The sequence below is a fragment of the Sinocyclocheilus grahami genome, unplaced genomic scaffold (assembly GCF_001515645.1).
Source record: "Sinocyclocheilus grahami isolate Dianchi unplaced genomic scaffold, SAMN03320097.WGS_v1.1 scaffold313.1, whole genome shotgun sequence".
NCBI lineage: Eukaryota > Metazoa > Chordata > Actinopteri > Cypriniformes > Cyprinidae > Sinocyclocheilus > Sinocyclocheilus grahami.
The window spans coordinates 1,875,908-1,893,338 of NW_015505492.1; the positions used below are offsets into that span (position 1 = coordinate 1,875,908).

The following is a 17,431-nucleotide window of genomic DNA, read 5'->3' on the forward strand; positions in this document are numbered from 1 at the left end:
TCTGTCTGTCTGTCTGTCTTTCTGTCTGTCTGTCTGTCTATCCGATGGATATGGATTAATACACTCGTTTAACAGGTCCAAAAATGTTCCACATCAAATGTGGTCGGTTCAAGCAAGGTAAGTCATCACCGGCTGACACTTTGGATTAGCTCATCTGAGAATATTGTGCTACAAGATGTCAATGGAAAGTATTTTGTATTCAGTAGTTAGATTTTTGTAATATTGATAGACCAGGGGGGCCTATGCAGGCTACTTCATTTGAGGGGACTTTACAATATCTGGTCTTTCCATTCATCAGTGATATATAATTCATTTTTATCTTATTTTATTTTATTTAATCTTTATTGAATTGAGTTTTTATGAATCCAAAGATTCAAATAGATTCATATAGAACACGTACAGAGTTCACAAGGAATTATGATTTAAAGATCTGAACAAAGTTACTCTCACAACAACCGGATACCATTTTCTGAAGGTCCTCGCCGACCACGCTGATTTGAGATCAGCTCCGCGAACTTTGTTTGGCTTTCTTCATATGGCATCGGCCATGACCAACTGATCCTAGATCAGTGCTGATGAAACCCAGGCGGCTACTGACGCACCGCGCATGCGCGGACATTGTGTCGATTTTGACTGGAGTAGCAGCTGACTGTATCCAATCATCAATCATCAATTTAGGGCAGCAATTTTTAGTTGTTTTGAATTTCAGGTGCTCTCTGGTCGACGTTTTACCGTGCCTGGTGTTATTGAAAGCTGACATTTGTAGGCTTGTAAGAGACTGCAGGCTAACAGTTCACATCGAGTTGTTTACGTTTAACGTGAGCTAGTTAGCCAGTTAGCAAATCTGACATCCGATGCTCGTTTTAGGATGAAATGGATAGCTTTGTTGTTTCCCATGGATTAATACGCTCGTTTAACAGGTCCCACAATTTTCCACATCAGATGTGGTCGGTTCAAGCAAATTAGAAACACAAACTGACGCAAGGTAAGTCATCACCGGCTGATACTTTGGATTAGCTCGCCTGCTAGCTGTGTCACCATATCTAAGTAAATATTAATCCATAGATAAAAATATATCACTTATTAAGCATAATCTACGGTATTTACAGTAAAGAAGCCTCTGTATAAGGCCTACATCGTGATCAAACACGAGTAGCTGTCGTAGTGTTGAAAGCAGCCATTATACGTTAAATGTCTGATGAGGTGTTTTACTGATGTGTACAGATGGAGAAACCTCCTTTCAGACAGAATCAGGTCTGTGGGGCATGGCTTATGAAGGAGAGGCTGGGGACAGGAGGATTTGGACATGTCTACCTGTATCAAAATCAGGTAATGCTCTGCCTTTGATGTTACTGTTAAGTAATGTTGATGTGGGAATGTATTGTTTTCTTTGCTTAGTTATCTTACCTGTAAAGACAAAGAAAATGTGAATTTTCCTCACGATTATTATTTATTGCAGGAAACCTCGGAAAAGATTGCTGTGAAGCTCTGTCGCCTTGAACTTAATGCAAAAAACAAAGACAGATGGAGTCGAGAGATCCAGATTATGAAAAAGTGTGTAAATCTATAGCAATCAAATGTTTGACTTATTTTTTTATTAAAATATAGTTCATGTATGTATACACACACACACACACATATATATATATATATGTGATATATAATTAATTAATTAACAGTATCGTATGAGGGGGTTTTTCATCTTTTCCCCCCCCAACTTTTCAGGCTGAAGCACCTTAATGTGGTGACCGCAAAGGATGTGCCTGAGGAGATGATGCACATTGCCTTGAATGATTTACCGCTTTTAGCCATGGAATACTGTTCCAAGGGAGACCTTCGAAAGGTGCTTTTTCTTTGCATAATGTCTCATGTGCCCTCTGTTGACATTTTTACTAACTCATTTACGTTCTTTGTATCCTTGTATTGCATCTTGTAGTTACTCAGCAAACCAGAAAATTGTTGTGGGTTAAAAGAGAGTGAGGTGTTGGCGTTACTCAATGATGTTGGTAATGTGTCATTTCCAAACTGTTATCAGTATTTTTTTATTATCGATCAATAAGGGTGGTAAGTAAAACAGTTTGTTTTATTTTCTACAGGTTCTGGAATCCAGTACCTGCATGAGAATAAGATAATTCACCGAGATCTCAAACCAGAGAATATTGTGCTACAAGATATCAATGGAAAGGTATTTTCAATTCAGTAGTTTGTCAATATTTTTGTAATATTGACATACTTTTTCCAACCAGACTTGTTTTGATGTATCTGCAGCTTGTCCACAAGATAATCGACCTTGGCTATGCCAAAGACCTAGACCAGGGGAGCCTATGTACTTCATTTGTGGGGACTTTACAATATCTGGTATGTCTTTGCATTCATCAGTGATGAGAAAAAGCAATTATCACAATAAGTCGACATGACACTACTGTTCAAAAGTTTGGGTTCAGTACGTTTGTTTTGTTGTTGTTGAAATAAATGAATGCTTTTCTTTAGTAATGATGCGTTAAAAGGATTCTGTCATCATTTACTCACCCTCTACTTGTTTTAAAACTGTATGAGTTTGAACACAATAGAAGATATGTTGGTAACGTTAGTTGATGGTAGCCATTGACTTTCATAGTGTTTTTCTTCTCCATACTATGGAAGTTAGTGGCTACTGTCAACTTGGAGGCGAGTAAATGATGACAGAATTTTCACTTTTTGGTGAACTATCCCTTTAAATTAAACAAAAGTGAAAGTAAAGACATTTAGAATCTTACAAAAAAGTATGTTTTAGTTGCATGCTGTTTTATTGAACTTTCTATTCATCAAGAATCCAGAAAAAATGTATTATGGTTTCTATAAAAAAAAAATATTAAGCAGCATGATTGTTTTCAACATTGATAATAATAAGAAGCACCATATCAGCATATTAGAATGATTTCTGAAGGGTCATGTGACATTTTGAATGTTTCAGGCACCAGAGCTGTTTGAAGGCAAGTCGTACACAGTCACTGTGGACTATTGGAGCTTTGGCACCATGATCTTTGAGTGCTGCTGTGGATTTCGGCCGTTTCTTCATAATCTTCAGCCTGTGCAGTGGTATATGCCCTGAAAACCTACATATCAATTATGCCACAATGCTTGTATCTTTTTTTCACATGGAATACAACATATTCTCTTTTTCTAGGACAAGCAAAGTGCGAAACAAAGGTCCTAAGGACATAATGGCTGTAGAAGACATGAATGGCGAAGTCCGCTTTTCCACCCGCCTTCCATACCCCAACAATCTGAGCAGGTAGCCTTTATACAGACCTTGCATTTCTTGCACCATCATTTTTGTTACTATATTTTTTTTTTTCTGGGTCTCTGAGTTGACTAGTTGTTTTTGGTACTGCAGGACACTACTGGAGCCCTTAGAGGGGCTGCTACAGCTGATGCTAAAGTGGGACCCAGTACAGAGGGGGGGAGGAGGATTGAATCCAGAAACAAAACAGCCCCAATGCTTTGCTCTTCTAGATCAAATGCTGAACATGAAGGTTTTACTTTGGCGCTATTGCATCATTTCATTAAAATGTTACATATTTAGGCAATAAATGTAGGCTTTCTTCTGTAATGCAAAATAGGCAAAGAAAAACTAGCTGAAATATGATTTTGTTTTGTAGGTTGTGCACATCTTAAACATGACAACGACCCAGGTTCACTCATTTCTGCTTAGCCCAGATGAAGGGCTTCATTCTTTGCAACAAAAGATTGAGACCGAGACCAACATCGAACTTTTGAATCAAGAGCTTCTGCAGGAAACAGGAGTCATGTTAGACCCCAGGAAACCTGCTGCACAGTGTGTGTTAGATGGAGTAGTAAGTATTTTTTTAGCCTATTGAATGCATTCTTAATTTTCCAAAGGTCATTTTAGTAAATCATTAGCAATTTATTATTCCTTTTTTTTTTTTTTAATCATCAGAGAGGATGGGACAGCTACATTGTATATCTGTTTGACAAAAGTTTGACCAAGTACTCAGGACCTCTAACAGCTAGAACACTTCCTGAGAGTGTGAACTTTATCGGTAAGAATTGATTTATTTATGTGCCAATTCTATAGATAGTTTGTTTATTTAAATTGCTTGGGGGGGGGACTTTGTGGGATTTTAACATTTATTGAGTTTCCCAAAGAACTTCAAAGTCTCTACCCATTTAATTCTGTTTCAGTGCGGGAAACCAAAACTCAGCTCCCTCTGAGTGCCCTTAAAAAGGTTTGGGGTGAGGCGGTAAGCTACATTTGTGGCCTCAGAGAAGACTATAGCCGCCTCTTCCAGGGCCAGCGTGCAGCCATGTACGTCCAGTATATTGCCATCCTCATTAATGTGTATATTTTGTGTTTTGGGACTTTTCTGCTCATAAGTCAATGTTTTTTCGGTTTGTGTGTTTGTAGGTTGAGCCTTCTCCGCTACAACACCAACCTTACGAGATATAAGAACATGATGTTCTCCTTTTCGCAGCAGCTCAAAGCAAAGCTTGACTTTTTTAAGAGCAGCATACAGTACGACTTGGAGAAGTACAGTGATCAGATGCAGTACGGCATATGTACGTTTTAATGTGCTAGATTTCCTTGACATGTCAGAAATGTATTATTGCATTAGTGATTATCTAAAAAGACTTCTTTTCTTTCTGAAGCCTCTGAAAAGATGCTGAAGGCTTGGCAGGACAATGAGGAGAAGGCCGCTGCATTTGTACAGGTGCTGTGGATAATTTATACATTTTACATACATGTAAATTTTAAATTAGACTGATACATTTGTTTTGATATCTAACTGCTCATCTAAGTATTCTTCATGTCACATTAAAATTAAAAAGTTAAACACACTATTGTTTAAATGTTTGTGGTCAGTAAGTTTTTAAGTTTTAAGAACTCTCTTATGCTCAACAAGGGCAGATTGTTTTAGCAACAACTTAGAGGTTTTGTTTGCTTTTGCAGGTGGCAGAGATCGGCCACCTGGATGAGGAAATAATGGCTTTGCACTCAGAAATTGTTGAGCTTCAGAGAAGTCCTTATGCTCGTCGACAAGGAGATGTCATGGAGCAACTGTAAGTTCATTCTTTCAGCGATACTGTCTGAACCTTCTCAGCAGAGATGCCCCTTAAACCTTCTGTATTGAAATCATGTCTCATCACAGGCAAGACAGAGCAATTGAACTCTACAGACAATTGAAGGCAAAATGCAAAAGTAAGTACAATCCCATCTTGCATGCTCATTCGCCCCAAGTCTCATTCCAAGTTCTTGGGTTATTTATCTGTGTAGGCAAAATTTCCTTACATATTCTTACTGTTATATACGTTTTTGGGGTCAGGATAAAGTGTTCTTCATTTCCCTTAGTGCCAGACCCCCAGCACGGCTACAGTGACAGCTCTGAGATGGTGAAGGTCATTGTACAGACTGTCCAGAATCAGGACCGGGTACTGAGGGATCTATATGCACACCTCAGGTAAAAAGCTTTTGAAACCATCCAGTTCACAATCAAAGAGGATTGTGATGGCTCAAACTGCGGCTAGTTAACAAATGAATGCTGCTGTTGCATTTTATGGATGAAATCCAGCATTGCTGTTGTCTTATTTGCAGTAAAATCCTTCTGAGTAAGCAGAAGATCATCGACCTCTTCCCTAAAATTGAGAGGACACTGGAGAGCATTAAGGAGGCAGACAGCACTGTTATGCAGATGCAGATCAAGAGACAGAGAGAGTTCTGGCATTTACTGAAGATTGCCTGTGTGAGTCACATGCTTCTAATGTTTCAGGGCCAGATAGGCACATGATCATGGACTTTCCATCGTAATGGTTTAGTGTGTATTAGCGTGATGGCCATTATCTGATCATTCCATCTATTTGGAACTTGATAGACATAAACCAAAAGGCAAATAGACAGAAACTACTGCTCAAAAAAGTCAGTCTTTTTAAGAAATTCATACTTTTATTTAGCAAGGATGCATAAAGTTGATCAAAGGTGGCAGACTTTTACATAGTTACAAAAGATTCCTAGTTCAAAATAAATGCTGTTCTATTGAACTTTCTATTTATCAAAGAATCCAGAATAAATGTATTATGATTTTCACAAAAATATAGAGAAGCACAGCTGTTTTCAACATTCATAATAATAAAAATATTTTTTTCTTGAGCACCAAATCAGCATATTACAATGATTTCTGAAGAATTATGTGACACTGAAGACTGGAGTAATGACTGCTGAAAATTCAGCTTAGCCATCACAGGAGTAAATTACATTTTAAAATATATCAAAATAGAAAGCTGTCAAAATATTTGACAATAATATTGTTTTACTGTGTTTTTGATCAAATAAATGCAGCCTTGGTGAACATTTGAGCAGAGATTTTTCAAAAAATATTTTAACCCTAATCTTTTGAACAATAGTGTAAAATTATTCAAACCAAATAAATGATACATCGGCATTACTGTAAAAACGGTTGGAAATTTAGTACGTTGAAAACTCAAAGCAAAACTAATACTGTCAAATGAATACTTCTGACTTTAAATTCTATATTCAAAGCATTTCTAAAATGCCTCTGTGTAAGGCTTTTAAAAAAAAAATTTTTTTTAGCTTAACCAACAATTGTGATTGAATGGGTTTGTGTTTAGGCACAAAACAGCACACGAAGCTCTGTGAGTCAGAGTGGAGAGATGCCCTCCTCGCTGTCAACATGGAACCAGACTCAAGCCCAGTGCTCCTCTCGCCTGCCCATGTCCCTGCAAGTGCCACACGAGGGGTAAATTTCTCTTCCAAGCCTTAGTGAGCGGCCTACAAGTAGTGATACTAACACCACCTCATAGGTTTCAAGTTGAGTTGATCAGCATATTTGATCACGAGTGTTTGTTTTCAGAGATTCAGTCAATCATTTACTTGAGGAGAACCAGCGCTATTTGAGTCAGCTTACCAGTTTACTGCAAGAAACCACTGAGGAGAAATCAGAGAGCATCATGGTAAGTGCTTTTTGTAGGTTTATTATGAAATTCATAGAAATTCTGTATATGATCATGACTGCACATATTTGCTGCTGTAACACTCACTGCTTTTTTTTCTTTCACACAGGCTCAAGACTGGAGCTGGACTAAATACGAATCCCTGGTTGCTAAATCACAACGTTTGTAGAGTCATGGTGAACTCTGTGACAGGAAATAACAAGTCATTCTTTTAAATACATTTATTCATCATCACTGGATCGGGGTTGTGTTGACTTGTATGATTTGTTAATCATAGAGTAACTACTTTGTCAGTATCTGAATTCATTTAAAATCACATTTTGCAGTCTTGTAGCAACTCTCTATATATTTTGAGGATGCATTTTTAATTAATACAGAACCAAGAACATGCAAAGAAAATTCAGGCAATGTAACAATGTAACTCCAGAAATGTATTTATTCACTTCATAGTTCTCTGTATGGGCTGATTTTACTTTCATTTTAGGTGGTTGTTTTTTTTCTTTCTTTGTGGTAGTTCCGCATCTGCACTTTAAAGGCTCACTGTGAATGTTTGGAAAGGTGTGAGGTCTGGCAATGAAATTGGTCATGTTCAAATAATGCACTTCAGCTTCACTTTTTGAAATCTTAAGAATTCTGTGAGGCCCCAAGTAAAGGTTTACAACAGACAAATAGAAAGGCAGAACAATGTTGAGGATGATAAAAGCATAGCTCTTTAGTCACAGGTCCCATGAAAATGTGTTTGGTCAGATGTATACCAGCACAGTCTTTTTTTATAGTTTGGATTTGGCAGTGATGGCAAAAGAAATCTTCATATCAGGTATTAGCGAATAAGAATGAATGAGATCATTCATCAGTGGGCAAATTATAATCAATAATTTTAATCAAAACAGTCATGTTATTCCCTTTTTACGTCACATTTTCAACCATGTTTTGTCCAAAGATGATCAGCGTCACACGAGAGTTCATCACAAAATATTGTATAAGATTTTGCATATTATTATATTTTGTTTGTTTTGTTGGATTATTATCTGAGGATATTTCAGGCATGGGTTAAAAGCATCTTTTGAAAGAACACTTAGGTTTTAATGTGTTTACTGTATACATGACAAATAAAGTGATATCCATTGTTATCTGTGTGGTGTAAAAAGACTTTCTTCTAACTGCAGTAATCAACTGGAGCTTGTTACTGATAATTCAGTCACAACTATGAAGATAAGACTTTTGAAAATGTTTTGTAAAATGTTACAATTTGTCTATTTTAGGATCCACAATTTTCCTCAAAAGATCTCACACAGCACAGAATTGTGATATCATTTTCATGTCCTGAAGCAAGTGGCAGTGCAAGACAAGTGTGAAAATATTGCCTGCAGTGTTATGATTAAACCAACCACAAATCAGTATGCAAATACAGGGGGGAAAGCCATTCATCATGCAAATGGGTGCCATTGCCAAGAATGCCAAGTCACTACACCTCTGCAGAAGGGAATGCTCACATTTAAAAATGTAAATGTTACATAAATCACATCAAAATGACAATTTAACCTAAAATGCTTTGCACACTTAAATGATCATCATAAAGTTTACATTTAGTCGAGAAGAAGAGATAATATGAAGTGTAAGGTCTTTCATTACAGTGATTGCTGAGCTTTGAATTACATTTCACTTGAGTATAGTGGTTGTATGTTTACTGGGGACTTTTATTTTGAAATAAAGAAGTGTTTGAGGTTTAATCATTGGCTCGCTAAACACAATAAATAGACCAACTTCCCATTAATCACCGAAATTGTGTGGCAAGTCATACAATTAGACAGGTAAGTGTCATATTATGTTCGCCTTATATCTTTTCTGTATCCTTTCCATATTTTATTTATTTAGGTTCGATGCGGTGAAATATTAAATGACTGAATTTATGAAAAGACGGTGGTTACCTAACTTCCTACTTAACTACTTTCTGTTGTGTCCAGTTGATCAAATACAACAGTAGTATTCAAATTGAAGTTGTCTTTACTTCTACATTTAATTCAACCTTTCCAGGTCTATTCTGAGTGGGGGTTCAATCTTCAACTGGCTGGCAGGAGCTGCCACTGACAGGTCATGTGACCTGCCAGTGGCTGGTGGCAGCTGCCACCTCCACTGCTAATTAAAATAATGGCAGCATCTCAGAAATGTCTTGGAAAAGGTAAGAAATCATTATGGGACACCAAAAAATTTAATTTAGAGCAGCATGTTTAAAAAAAAAAAAGTATTTTATTGTAGATTCAATGTTTACAGTCTATTTATATAACATCTACTCGATCATCTTAAATGACGTCTTTAATAAACATGTCCAGATGTGTCTTTGTTATGTTAGGAAACGGAGAGTTGCATTGTTATTTCATTGTGTACAAGAACTTGTACATGAAAACTTGACAAGTCACATAACCGTTATGGCCCCCAGGTGTGTTAGTGCAGACGGCAGTATGACACTGCACTTTTATCAAATCTCTACTGTATATGATATTTATGACTGCGGATTCCATACAAGTGCTGCGTCATGCACTCGTGGAATCAGCACGGTCACAGATTGCATTGCAGGAGTCATACCAGTTATGCTTTAGATTTTAAACAAGTGTAATTTTCAAAATACGCCTGTGTTGTGACTTAGGAAGTGTTTCTATGAAAGGATTAGCAGTCAACCTTAAGAGTTAGTTTACAAGAGACTGTTAACTTTAAATTAATATATATCTCATATCTTAAAATTTCATCCACATTAGAGACTATTAACTTTAGTAAGTACACTATTAATTTTTTAATAATGAAAATGTAATGGATAATGACAACATCATGTGCAATGCTCTTGTTAACAATAAAAACCAGCTCATACTTGAAAAGGCATTTTGGATCATTATAAACATGTACAAGTGACTCACATTACTATACATCAATGTCACCGCAGAGATGGTTAGATTAGTTCTAACATGATTTTTGTTTAAATTGTGTCACAGGAAGCCCTGCTCCTGGCCCTGTGCCAAAGGACCATATACGGCTCTACAGCATGAGATTCTGCCCTTTTGCCCAACGGACAAGATTGGTGCTCAATGCCAAGGGAATTAAGTGAGTACAAACATTAATGGGCATTAGTGAGTTATTTAGTTAGTATGAGGCTTTTTTGTTGTGCAGAGGGTGTGCATGACATTGCATGAATAAAATGATTTCAAACATGTTTGGGGAACAGTAGTGTCTGCTTTGAGTGAAAAGAAAAGCCCCTATGAATAATTGTATTTTGCCCTAGACATGACATCGTCAACATCAATTTGAAGAATAAGCCTGATTGGTTTCTGGAGAAGAATTCTCTTGGTTTAGTGCCAACGCTGGAGACCCCGAGTGGTCATGTGATCTATGAGTCACCAATCACCTGCGAGTACCTGGATGAGGTCTATCCTGAGAAGAAACTACTCCCATCCGACCCGTTTGAGAGGGCCCAACAGAAAATGCTGCTGGAGCATTTCTCAAAGGTATTTCCCAACTCATTCCACAGGATAGTATGTATGTATGTATGTCTTGCTAGATTTAATGAATTCAACGGTTTCATCAATATGAATGGATGCTCTTTTTAGGTGACTCCCTACTTCTATAATATCCCTGTTGGCAAGACTAAAGGAGAAGATGTGTCTGCACTTGAAGCAGAACTTAAAGAGAAACTCGCCCAGTTTAATGAGGTTGGTTGAAATACTGATAATATCATAACTGAGTGGAATAAAGATCCAATATTGTATTTCTGATGTTAAACGGATTTCAGGAGATACTTTTCAGTCGAATTCAGATCTCAGTTTCACATCCTGCTAAAATTGTGCTTTAAAGGGGTCATATGATGCGATTTCAATTTTTCCTTTCTCTTTGGAGTGTTACAAGCTCTTGGTGCATAAAGAAGATCTGTAAAGTTGCAAAGACTAAAGTCTCCAATCCAAAGAGATATTCTTTATAAAAGTTAAGAGTCAACCACGCCTACCTAAAACGGCTCGTTCTAACACGCCCCCACATGTCTACGTCGCTATGTGGGAAGATTTGCATAACGGCGCCCAAATGTTCATGCACGCCCGCCTGCCCGCTGCCGCTCACTCAAGCCGGCCTCCGCTCAGTCTAGGCCTCCGGTTCTGACTCGCAGTCTGTAAATACGTTTTTATATTTAAAGAATTTGCCACTGACAATTCAAACGCGAGTTTTGAGCAGTGTAGTGTAGGGCTTGTTGTTTGTCATTTCTCCGATCACAAATGCAGACATGGTTTTATGTTTACGCGGCGCGATGCAATGCGTAAAAAGACAGTATAAGTAATTATAATCCGTAATTATGTCCCCACTGGATGCAGCAAATGCCTCGTTTATAATGGGTTTTAATGTTTTTGTCTCGTCGCTCCAGCCGGACAGGGCATCACAATATGGTAAGGGGCGTAACATTTCCATCACACGCTTGAGGTATTCGGCCAATCACAACGCAGTGGATAGCTGGCCAATCAGAGCCTCGCTTTTCAGACCGATGAGCTTTGTAAAAAATCGACGAGTTTCAGAAAGGCGGGGCATAGAGGACAAACAATAATGTACAGTATGTGGAAAATAATGTGTTTTTTGAACCTTAAACCACATTAACACATTTCATTACACCAAATAATGTTCTTTTTAGCAACATCGTATGACCCCTTTAATGGCTTTTTTCAGACCCTTGTCAACAAGAAGACCAAGTTTTTTGGAGGAGATTCAATAACAATGATTGACTACATGATGTGGCCATGGTTTGAGAGGATGGAGATGATAGATCTGAAGCAGTATGTTTTTATCTTCACATTTTTATCTACACATCTATCACATTTATTAAGTGCACTGGCAATAGAGAAAGAGAGATGGTAGATTATGGCCGAAGTAAACAAATGCAGACATTTTACTCAATAATAAAAAAAGATGTTAATTTCATTTTTTAATGAGTATGAAAGAGTATTAAATGTAAACAAATTATTTAAACTAAATTGGTAAGAAACTCAAATTCAGTTAGACTTGTGCAAATGATTTCTTCTAATATTAACACTCTCTCTTCCTAATTTCCAGCTGCTTGGATGACACTCCTCGGCTGAAGAAGTGGACTGAACACATGTTAGAGGATCCCACTGTAAAAGCCACAATGTTCAGCACCGACACCTACAAGGTGTTCTACAAGTCCTACAAGGAAGGAAATCCCGATTATGATTATGGTTTATAGAATAAATGATTGTTCTCTGGTAAAACACACCTGTCTGTTTTAACAGATATTGATTCAGAAATTACATTAATATCAGTCCATCTTTTATACTGTGATGCTGATTAATATGAAAAGAGAATTTCATGCCTGGTATATCAACCTTTTTGTCTCTTTGTGGAAATCAAAATTCATAAATCTAAAAATCTTATATAACTGGTAAGGTTATAGTGCCTGATTATTATAATTTTTTCTTTATCAGAAGGAATTATATGCAACAACAAAATTTGTCAGTACAATGAAATAAAATAAATATTCATTCAATAGATGAAATATTCTCTACACGGTAAACATAGTAAACATTTTTGACTAATCCATTTTTAGACCAGCTTCATTCTTTGATGGCCTGTAAGGAGATATTCCAGTATAAATGCTGTCGTTACTATACTGGAATATAAGTATGCCAACTGCAGGTACTGTCCCCTGCTCAAGGTTTAACAGGGTTTTCATTATCTCAGTTCAGTGGTCACACCTCTGGAGTTTAACCTGCAGTGTTTGCATAAATGGCCCTAATAGCCCTAATCATTAGGTGTCCACCACTTCTCTAGTGAGACACCATCATACACCAAGATCTCAGGATTATATGTGATCCATAAACTTACCAGAAGCAGGTGCCACTGAGGTTTTACAGACATGGAGGAAAGATAACCACCTAAATCTGTCCTCTTCAGCTCACCATAAAAGAAGAAGAAGCAAATACCATGATAAGTACTAAATCTATAGGAGTTTTTTTCTTCTGTTGAACACCGGTGATATTTTAAAGAATGTGGAGAACCAAACAGCTGACGGTAGCCATTGACTTCCATAGTGTGAAAAAAAAACAAGTCTTAGTCAATGGCTACCATCAACTATTTGGTTCTTCAAAAGATTTTCTTCTGTTTTCAGAAGAAGAAAGAAACTAAACATCTTTTTTTTCTGCAGTAGTCACAGTTGATTATAAAATGCAGTAAAGGGGTTAGGTGATTTTTCGATTCTTCACTTGTTTGCTGAAGTGCTCCTCCACCCTGTCCAGAACAATAAAGCTAAAAACTAACAATGGACATCTGCCAGTTGCCTCTTAAATATTTATTGCATTGCTAAGTGTGACTTCGCACAACAGAAGCTTTGAGATGTCTGTGTCATAACCTATGAACAAGTGACCCTTGTGTTAGGGTAAATTCACAAAAATATATTTTTTTCTCCAGAAAGGTCTATTCTGACAAACTAACATGCTGACTCATTCTGCAGCTGTAGAACTGCAAATTGAAACATTTGCATGACTTTGCAAGACACCCACACTAACAACAGAAACATAAACAGTGAGCATTCTGTGGAAACATAGATTAGATTGTCTTTTTATTTAATAAGATGTTGTACTTGACCTGTGATACAGATAAGAAGATAAAAAGTCATTACACAATCCAGAAATCAGTTGTCATCCCAACTCTTACGTTTGCAATACGATACAAGAAGCTATATTGTGAATATAGTCATGTCTGTTGTTGTTAGACAAGGATTAATAAATGGTTAATAAAATGAAGTGAAATGGAAACTGGGGACATTTCCTAGTTCAAAGGCCTATATTGAAAAATTATCTATGAATTAAAAAATGCGAGAGAAAAAAATCCATTTTTAATGTTTATAATTGTTGTGGGCTCCATACACTAAGGAATTATTATAATTAATTATTATGATGCTTGCAGGTCAAACTGTCCCCAACTGATTTTGTTAATGTTTTCATTTCACAAACAACATTAACTCACTTTTCAATTTATGTTTTATGTTTGTGCTTTTGGAGGCTATGTTGTATAACTGTGAAATAAATATTAAAAGTAGTAAGAACACGCACTGTTTTTAAATTGTATCCTTCCGCTAGAAGATAAAATCTCTGGCAGAAAAAAACGATCAGTTGTAAGAGCGCAGTGATACGAGGAATATGTGTTCCGCAACAGAGCTGTCACTTCTTGGTCTGGTAGTTCATAGTTGATTGTACAGGAAACACAACACGGCATAATCGGAGAAATGCACAGTAAATCAGTACATCCGAAGATACTAGTAGACTTCTGAGCAGTTCATCTTTTATAGTCGTTAAATAGTTATGGTATTTCTACTCTTCAATCGACGAGAAGTACCTTTAAGAACCTTTTGTAGTGAACAAGAGCTTTATTTTGAAAGTAACATGGGTGTAAGTTAATAGTAAGTATGTAAGAGGAGGAGTCATTATCTTCAGCCACACCTATTCTTCCATAAAAACGCAACTTTCTAGCTAACGTTTACTTCAGTCAGGTCAGCCGGTTCAACAGGTAAGCAAACGCGGAATGAATTTTTGTTTGCTTTTAGTAAAACATGTTAAGCATCTATGATAGCCGCAAAAGTATTTGTTCTTCCTTCAGTTATGTAACACATACAGTTTTTGATTCTTATGCATAAAACGCTTACGTTAATGTTTTTCTATTGTTTGTAGGCTCACCATCGATTGTTTCATTTCCTCCTTTAAGATCTTCTTTAAGTGAACACTCTGATAATGGCTCCATCTCCAAAATGCCACGGAAAAGGTAAGAGAAAGCATGCTTTCATTGTTTGATCTATAACTTGTTAATGGAAACGCATTCATAAATACACCCAGATATGAATTCACGTTCGTCTGCATGGATGTTCAGCTAGTTTCATTACCAACCCGGTTGCAGAAAACTCTCCCAGATGTTATCAGACCATGACGTTGCGTAATCATTGTTATTAAAAAATATATATTTCTGATAAAACAGATTATAAACTTTAAAAATGTAATTCATAAACAGTTAAGAACCGGGACAGCTTAGTGGACCACATTATATGTTACTGATGAAATTCCATCCATATTATGTAAATAACTTTTTCATAGCCTTTATATGTAAATATGTCCGTTATTGTGCCCCATGTGTTTCATTGGTGTAACAGCAGGTCCTGCTCCCGGACCAGTGCCGAATGGTCTTATTCGCCTCTACAGCATGAGATTTTGTCCGTTTGCTCAGAGAGCAAGACTGGTGCTCACTGCCAAGGGAGTTAAGTGAGTACTAATGTTGACCTGCTGTGCAGTATTGGGTTACATGGAGGTTTGAGGTGTGCCTAATGTGTACATATGATATTTAGAGTGTAAATTCTATTTGAGTTTCTTAATTAACATTTTTTTGTTGTGGTTGCGAGGAAAATCACTCTTAAATATCTATCCACTAACTAGTAGGCCTATTGATTTTATATTCCTTTTACATAGACATGAAATTATCAACATCAATTTGAAGGATAAGCCTGATTGGTTTCTGGAGAAGAATCCTTCAGGGACAGTGCCAGTATTGGAAACCTCAAGTGGTCAGGTGATCTACGAGTCACCAATCACCTGCGAGTACTTGGATGAGGCCTACCCTGAGAAGAAACTGCTCCCATCTGACCCGCTTGAGAGGGCCCAACAGAGAATGCTGCTGGATCATTATTCAAAGGTAGGCAGTTTGTCATTTTGAAACATGTACCTTATGTATCTTCATTGTTTTTTTATTTCAAGTGAATTTATGCATCGATTTTTGGAAATTCACCCTCATTTCAGGTGATTCCATACTTCTATAAGATCTCTATGGGCAAGAAAAGAGGAGAGGATGTCTCAGCAGCTGAAGTAGAATTTACAGAAAAAGTCTCCCAACTACATGAGGTGGGCTAAAATTCTTACACTTTCTGAAAGTATACCATAACAATGTATTAACTGCTTTTTTTAAATACCTTTTTTCAGTATCTGGCGAAAAAGAAGACCAAATATTTTGGGGGCGATTCAATCACAATGATTGACTACTTGATCTGGCCATGGTTTGAGAGGGCAGAGATGATGGGCGTAAAGCAGTACGTTTTTTTAAATTAGTACATGTATGCAATATATAATGAATGTATGATAAAACATACTGTACATATTTTACCCGACAGCAAGAGGAATAGTGTGCTGAGTCATAGAGGTTAAGTTAAACAGATATGAAAACAGTGATGAATGACTGAGATTAGTAAAGGTAGGGCTCTGGTTCCAGCTGAATTGAAAAGCACTTTGGTTCAGTGAACTTTATGCACACAAGTACATGTCTTCACAAGTAAACTTCTTGTGAAGCATAGCTTGCTTGTAAACCTAATAGTTCTGTGTCTCTATTTGTGCTTCAGTTGTTTGGCCAACACCCCTGAGTTAAGGAAGTGGATTGAATGCATGTTCGAGGATCCAGTGGTCAAAGCCACCATGTTCAACACAGAGGATCACAAAGTGTTCTTCAACACCTACATGGACGGAAACCCTAATTATGATCATGGTTTATAGAGTAAAATAACTATTTTCTTAGTCTAAGTATTTTTATACCGAATATATAGCCAATTGTGCTTTTAAGCCTCAGACCTTAGACTAGATCCCAGAAGGCCATGTAAAAATGGCTACAATGGGTATATTACCATGTCTGTCTTTCATACATGAATATAAATAAACCAAACATACATTATATTTTGGACAAATCTTATATCCTTGTGTTTATTCCTTTAATCACTTATCTTTCCAGTAGGTCATGGGGTTGAGTTCCAGAGAAATCAAGAACTGATAAAACATAAATGTGTACCTTGAATGCAGTGTAACTTGCTTTGGATAAAAGCTTTTGCCAAATGCATAAATATAAATCTCTCTATATATAACCAGTTTCCTCTTTGGTCACAAGTGAAATGCTACTGAGCCATGCACTGCATGTCATGGGGCTGCACAACAATATTGCTTCCTGGGAGGGGAAACTGCACAACTGCATAAAAGTTTGTTTAGTGCATCTCTGTTTAAAAAAAAATCCAAGACAAAGACTACAAAGAGTAAAACCAGTGCAAAGTACTTTTCAAACCTGTGAAACAGCTTCTGCTTGGGCCTGTACATGCCACTGTGCACCATTTTAGATGTGCTTCCTGCTCATACATTGTTTAGGCATTTCAACAATCACTTGTGTTGACATACAAGATCAAAACTGATAATACTGCTAAATACTCTGATAATGTTACATAATTTAAACTCTTAACATATTACATCATTTGCAATAACTCATGGTTCAAAGATCCTGAATCAGCTGCCAGAATGATGATAGCAAGTGGGTGTTTCTTCAACCATGTGCACTTTTAGCCCTGTGGACTCTAGGAAAATAAACTTTCTTAAAATCCTATTATTTTCTAGCAGCAACGTAATTTCAGCCACAT

At 37.0% G+C, this 17,431-nt stretch overlaps 3 protein-coding genes across 6 annotated transcripts; all 3 read left to right on the forward strand.

Moving 5' to 3' along the window:
• Positions 1-628: 628 nt before the first annotated feature.
• On the forward strand, positions 629-7,643 carry chuk (component of inhibitor of nuclear factor kappa B kinase complex). The gene is made up of 23 exons (XM_016294215.1): positions 629-770; positions 921-985; positions 1,225-1,329; positions 1,460-1,554; positions 1,726-1,843; positions 1,937-2,006; positions 2,097-2,185; positions 2,269-2,358; positions 2,954-3,078; positions 3,167-3,274; positions 3,377-3,515; positions 3,642-3,836; positions 3,941-4,043; positions 4,186-4,309; positions 4,409-4,560; positions 4,651-4,712; positions 4,952-5,061; positions 5,151-5,200; positions 5,351-5,459; positions 5,594-5,741; positions 6,625-6,752; positions 6,867-6,966; positions 7,076-7,643. Exons 3-23 carry the CDS (start codon positions 1,225-1,227, stop codon positions 7,133-7,135), a joined length of 2,280 nt encoding a protein of 759 aa, XP_016149701.1. The 5' UTR covers positions 629-770; positions 921-985; the 3' UTR covers positions 7,136-7,643.
• Positions 7,644-8,693: 1,050 nt separating this feature from the next.
• On the forward strand, positions 8,694-12,476 carry LOC107601880 (glutathione S-transferase omega-1-like). Of its 2 annotated transcripts, none has more exons than XM_016294224.1 (8): positions 8,694-8,777; positions 9,001-9,011; positions 9,088-9,145; positions 9,951-10,059; positions 10,238-10,460; positions 10,563-10,664; positions 11,659-11,765; positions 12,043-12,476. In XM_016294224.1, the coding sequence occupies exons 3-8, from the start codon at positions 9,115-9,117 to the stop codon at positions 12,191-12,193; spliced, it is 723 nt and encodes a 240-aa protein (XP_016149710.1). In that variant the 5' UTR covers positions 8,694-8,777; positions 9,001-9,011; positions 9,088-9,114; the 3' UTR covers positions 12,194-12,476. The 2 variants fall into 2 exon arrangements, with proteins under 2 accessions (XP_016149710.1, XP_016149709.1); XM_016294223.1 differs by having other exon boundaries at positions 9,001-9,007; positions 12,043-12,475.
• A 1,953-nt stretch (positions 12,477-14,429) lies between these two features.
• Positions 14,430-17,074, forward strand: LOC107601879 (glutathione S-transferase omega-1-like). Of its 3 annotated transcripts, none has more exons than XM_016294220.1 (7): positions 14,430-14,511; positions 14,673-14,763; positions 15,146-15,254; positions 15,459-15,681; positions 15,786-15,887; positions 15,966-16,072; positions 16,379-17,074. In XM_016294220.1, the coding sequence occupies exons 2-7, from the start codon at positions 14,733-14,735 to the stop codon at positions 16,527-16,529; spliced, it is 723 nt and encodes a 240-aa protein (XP_016149706.1). In that variant the 5' UTR covers positions 14,430-14,511; positions 14,673-14,732; the 3' UTR covers positions 16,530-17,074. The 3 variants fall into 3 exon arrangements, with proteins under 3 accessions (XP_016149706.1, XP_016149708.1, XP_016149707.1); XM_016294222.1 differs by having other exon boundaries at positions 15,149-15,254; XM_016294221.1 differs by having other exon boundaries at positions 14,493-14,511; positions 14,707-14,763.
• Positions 17,075-17,431: the final 357 nt, after the last annotated feature.